At 66.5% G+C, this 5,563-nt stretch overlaps 1 protein-coding gene across 1 annotated transcript; it reads left to right on the forward strand.

Moving 5' to 3' along the window:
- Nucleotides 1–1,188: 1,188 nt before the first annotated feature.
- MNEG_10238 (DNA helicase) lies at nt 1,189–5,162 on the forward strand (the record flags this gene model as incomplete). The annotated part of the gene is made up of 11 exons (XM_014041291.1): nt 1,189–1,209; nt 1,454–1,558; nt 1,857–1,916; nt 2,232–2,279; nt 2,478–2,551; nt 2,910–2,974; nt 3,441–3,589; nt 3,814–3,891; nt 4,136–4,284; nt 4,625–4,697; nt 4,968–5,162. The coding sequence occupies 11 exons, from the start codon at nt 1,189–1,191 to the stop codon at nt 5,160–5,162; spliced, it is 1,017 nt and encodes a 338-aa protein (XP_013896745.1).
- Between the last annotated feature and the right edge of the window lie 401 nt (nt 5,163–5,563).

Here is a 5,563-nt window from a genome sequence, read left to right on the forward strand (position 1 = left end):
CCGCCGCAGTACAACCAGCAGCCGGCGGCCGGTTCCCCCCACGGCGGCGGCGGCGGCCCCAGCGGCCCTGGCGCCACGCCATACGGCACCCCTGGCGGCGCGCGGCAGTCGCCCCGCGTCGCGGGGCAGGGGCCCGACCCGAGCGCGCTTGGCCCCATGGCGCCTGGAGTGAAGGGGCGCGTGTTCGCGACGCGGGCGGGGGACGGGCTGATCGGCCTGCCGTTCCCGTGAGCAGGGGCAGCGGCTTGGGTGGCGGGGGTGGGGCCCTGCAGCAGCCCTGCAGCCAGCAAGCAAAACTGACACTTGCATGCATGACTGTCGCTTGGTGCGAGCCTGCCGTGGTGCTGCTTGACTGATTTTTGCGGTTTCATCATGTGCACCCAAGGCCATCTGCACCCGCAGGATCCGCTTGACGGACAGCCCACCAGGATGAGGACTGAATCGCAAATAAACTGCCCTGTGGCAGGTACTCTGAAGACTTCGTGAGAGCCATCAAGAGTCTGAGCTACACCACGACCAACCGCCGCTGGTGGGCGGCGGCGGCGCCAGCAGCTGCAACCGGCTGCTGCCCTGGATCTTGAGTGGGCGGGGCTCCTCGAGATTGAATGCTGCTGTTGAGCGCCGAAGGGGCTCACCCCGTGTCGTCTCGCTAGTAGTACACGCGTGCGCATGCACACGTACATATAAACACACACACACACACACACACACACACACACACACACACACACATACACACAAAGACACACACGCGCGCACAAACACACACACACTCATGCGCGCACACACACACGCGCGCGCACACACACACACACACACACGCACGCACGCACGGACGCACGCACACTCTCTGCATGTGTGCAGGCAGGGGCCGCCGCTCAAGTGCTGGACCATCCTGGCTGAATCATTTGAGGAGGTGCGGGCCTGCTGTCCACGCGCTGGACGAGGGGCACCATTGGTTATCCAGCAACCACCACCCAGGCTGTGGGGAGACGCCCTGGGTGCTTGTCAGTGTCAGATAAGCGTTTGCCGCCGCTGCAATGCGCAGCCATCCGGGTCGCTCGGGTCGCGGCTGCGCTCCCTGCCAGTCAGCGGGGGGCCGGTCCGCGGAGTGTTGTTGGGGCGCCTTTGAACCTTGCGACGGCAGCTGACCGGTCAAACGCCGGCGCGGCGCAGGCCCAGGCTGCCATGCTTTCTGAGGGCTACGAGGTGGGGAGGGGGGGGCGTGGGCGCGGGCAGGGGGGTGGTACATTTCCTCGTCGCTGTGTGGCCCTCGCTGCCTGTGATGCTTGCAAATACATGCTCGGCAGCACCACCCCGGCCAGACCCATCACTGTCACGCCCACGCGAGCGCGCAGCCAACGCCAACCGAGCCGCCGCCTCGGGAGTGCCCGCCCCGCGCCGCCGGGCGGACCGCCCAACCCCTGCTTTCCCTGGCCGCCAAACCCCCCAGGTAGTGCCTCCAGCGGAGGCGGCCCCGGGGGAGGAGCTCCTGCGTGTGCAGCTGGAGCCCCTGCCCGCCTGCGAGGAGCGGCGACGTTTGCACGTGCCAGAGGACGTGAGAAGCCAGCCGGTTGCTTGTTCTGCGGGGCCTTGCCTTGCCTTGCCTTGCTGGCAAAGCGTGACATAACGTAAGATGATGGCCTTGCGTTGCGTCGCTATCCTGATACCAGGTGTGTCGCGCTGTGCTTCGACCCGCCTTTCGAGCCCATATAAGTCCTGCAGCATACCCCATCAAACGGCCTTGCAGCACGCGGCTCCCACACCCCGGTCCGCCATTTTTTCCTGCACGACAGCGGGGCGCCCCACTCTCCCGCCTGCCCCCTGCCCTGGTCCGCCCCCAACCCCGGCCGCAGGTCTGGTTGCGGCTGATGCCATTCCAGCGGGAGGGAGTCATTTACGCACTGCAGCGGCAGGTGATCGCGCGGTGCTTCGAGAGCGGTGGGAAACGTCGTCGCCGCGCCAGGACCGGCCTGCTGGCCAACCTGGCCTGCAACACTCACACACACACACACAAACGCGCGCGCACACGCACACACACACACACACACACATACACGCACACACACGCACACACACACTGTTTCCCCCCCTCCTCTCTTTCTGTGCCGCCCGCACGTTTGTTCACACACCCACGCACATGCACACACACCACCTTCACACACACACACACACACACACACACACACACACACACACACACACAAACTCAGTCCCGCACACTCCCACAGGGCCGCATCCTGTTGGCGGATGAGATGGGCCTCGGCAAGACAGTCCAGGTACTCACCCGCTACCAATTGACGTGCTAACCCACAAACACACCTGCCCACTTGCGACGGCACTGCTTGCACACCTCCTGCCCCGGCCAGCAGCCCCCTCAGCCCGCCAGTCAGAGCAAAGCAGGGGCCCCCCTCAGCCTGACCATCCCGCACCGCGGCGCGCGGCCCGCGCCTGCGCCCCGGGATCAACCATCCCAGGCCATCACTATCGCGGCCTGCTACAGCGAGGACTGGCCCCTGCTGGTGGTCTGCCCCGCATCCCTGCGCGCCATGTGAGCGCCACGGCTTGCAATGAGCTCACACTTTTAGCCCTCACCAATCGCCCCGTCACGCACGGGCTCGGCCGGCCTGGGGCCGCCGCGTCTCGTGCAAACAGCCAGCTCCCTGCACGCAGCTGGTCTGGCGGGCTCCGCGCCCGCGCCACTGCGTGCAAAGCTGGTTTGCGGCTTGCCGCAGTCCACCCTCTGCTGCGCGGCCCTGCTGCTTCTGCAACCCGCCATCCGCTCGACCAGGCGGTCTGCCACCCCGCGTCGATGTGAGGCGCATCTTTTCCCACCGAACATTTCGAACGGCGTGTCCCACCCCCAGGTGGCGCAGCCAGCTGCTGGAGTGGCTGCCGCCTGCCTGCAGGCCCAAGGGGCCAGAGCTGGTGCTGGTTCAGAGGGGGGCTGACCTCGCCAACTTGGAGGGCACTGGTGGGTGCAGGGGCGGAGCGCGGGTTTGTGGGGTGCAGGGTGGCAAGGAGGGAAAGAGGAGGGCAGACAGACAAGGGTGCAAGTGCGTGCGCATGTGCAAGCTTGCGTGTGCGCGCGTGCGCGTGCATATGTGCGCATTTTCCAGGTGTGCGCAGTGATGCGCTTTCGCGGCGCGCCCGTGCTTGAGTCCTTGTAAGAGCAGCGTCTCACGCCGCTCACGCTCCGAGCGGCAGCGTGCCAGCTTGTTGGCCCAAGGACCTTGCCAAAGACAAGCTGGATTTGCCCCTCGTCTCGAACCACGCGGGGACCCGCCTCTGCCGATTGTGATGCCAGCCGTCGCCCCCCTCTGCTGCCTCGGAACAGGCCCTAACACACCAGCACATCGGTGCAATTACAGGAAGATACCCCACCTCCCTTGCCCTTCCAACCCAGTGCCTTGCATGTGCCGCCTCTTCAATCCCAAAAGGTGCCCCTGCCCGCGGCCGCATCGTCATCATCGGGTACTCATTGGTCGAGCAGCTGGGTGACCTGGCAGACCGCTACCGGACTGTGGTCTGCGACGAGAGCCACCAGCTGAAGAACAAGGACAGCGCCCGCACCAGGTTCATGAGCAAGGTGATGATGTCACGATGATGTCACACGCCGCCCCGCCCATCCGATAGCACCGGAGATTTTTTGCTGCCTTGTTTGCGCTGCAGACGCAGGACGGCGCAGCATTGTGCGCCCCGAGGGGCGGGGGCTGTCAGGTCCCCTTGAACGCGGCGGATGGGCGGTGCGGACGACCCGTCTTTCGGATGGAGTCCCACAACTTGCGTCTTTCACTCTGCCCGTCTCTGCAGGTGGTGCGCAACGCAAGGCGGGCCGTCCTCATCACCGGAACGCCCCTGCTCAGCCGCCCCATAGAGGCCTGGCCGCAAGTGCGGGGACCGCCCGGCGGCGGGATGGTCGCGCGGCGCCGGTTGCTACAGCTTGGGTGCACCGCAGGGCGCCGTAGTTGCGCGCGCCTGACGGCTGAGAAGCTGCCACCCCGCAAACACCCACAAACAGCACGCGCCCCTGGGGACAAGTGAGTCAGCTATCCACGAGACTCTGGTTGCCAAATTGTCGCCTCCACGTGTTCCGCCTGCGTGGTCGCCTGCGTGCCCTGATGTGCCTTGACAGGTCGACATGCTGCGGCCGGGCCTGCTGGGGTCCTTCGACGACTTTGGGGAGCGCTTCTGCCGCAGCCCCGCAGACACGGCCATCGTCGCGGGCGGCGGCGCCGGGCGCGGGCGCGGGCGCGGGAGGGGGTTCCGCGGCAACCCCTACAAGTGAGCGCTTGACGGGGTCGCGGCTGCGCGGGCACCAACGCGGCAGCCCGGGCCGGTGCCAATGGCCGCCCGATGCAACAAAGATGACGATGCACCGCGTCGGTCGCGCCGCAGCCTCTCTGAGGAGCAAGACCCCCCCTTATCCCCTCCCCCTCCAGCCATCTGCACGCACCCCTGACCCAACCTCGTCCCGCCAACGCACATCAAGCCCGCCCCCCTGCTGCATCTTCCCTCTCCGCGTCTCGCCCCTCATCCGAGCCCACACAAAAGCATCCATCCGTCCATCTGGCCACCCGTGTGGCCACCCGTTTGAACCTTCTCCCGTTCAAAACCCTCTCAGCGGGGCGAGCAACCTGGAGCAGCTGCGGCCGCTGCTGGAGGAGAACGTGATGCTGCGGCGCACCAAGGACGGCGTCCATATGACACTGCCATCCAAGACGCGCCACAAGGCGCGTCCGCCGCGGCCGCGGCCGGGCCCACACCCATGCGCCTGCCCCTGCCCCTTCCTTATGTGGCGCTCTGATGCAATCAGGCCGCGCACCCAACCCTGCTGCACGGTCCCCATATACCACCCATTCTATCGCTGTAGCGCCTCGTGGCCTCTTGACATATGCACAAGCGAGTGGCTGTTCTCGCTCGAACCACACTCTCGCCGCGTCTGGTCAAACGTCGGTCAACTCCAGATCGAGGTGGAGATCAGGGACCCCTCCCGCAGCAGCCAGATCGCCGACATGCGCGCCGCGATGGCGGCGCTGCAGGCCGAGATACGGGCGCGGGGCGGGGGCGACGCCGACAGGCTGGAGATGCAGCGGCAGCAGCTTCTGCAGGAGCTGTTTCGCGTCACCGGCAAAGCCAAGGTGCGGCTGAGTCAGTGCTGAGTCAGCCTTTGCGGCGGTTGCATAACTGCGGTGCGGCTGAGGGTCTGCTTTTCGGAGGGGTGGGATCTCTGACGATGGGCCCTGGGCGGAACGGCCCTTGCGCGCGGGCCGGGAATTAGGGGCGAAGCAAGGCGAGGCGACGCCCTTGACAGGAGCGCGTGTGGGGGGAAGTCGCCTTGCTCGCGGCCAGTCAGGGCGGCGTGCGCTGCTCTGGTGACTGGAGCGGTCATCAGCAGCGCAGCGCGCTGCAGAGCCCTACCTTTGAGCCCACCGTTGGGCGACAAGCAAACTTCGCCGACTGTCAAAATTGGGGGGCACAGGTCCTGGCCGCGATAGATTTCATTGCCGACGACATCCTGGGGCTGCCAGCCGAGCCCGAGGCGGGCGCGGCAGCCGCCGGC

The sequence above is a fragment of the Monoraphidium neglectum genome (assembly GCF_000611645.1).
Source record: "Monoraphidium neglectum strain SAG 48.87 unplaced genomic scaffold scaffold02235, whole genome shotgun sequence".
Classification (NCBI taxonomy): Eukaryota; Viridiplantae; Chlorophyta; class Chlorophyceae; order Sphaeropleales; family Selenastraceae; genus Monoraphidium; species Monoraphidium neglectum.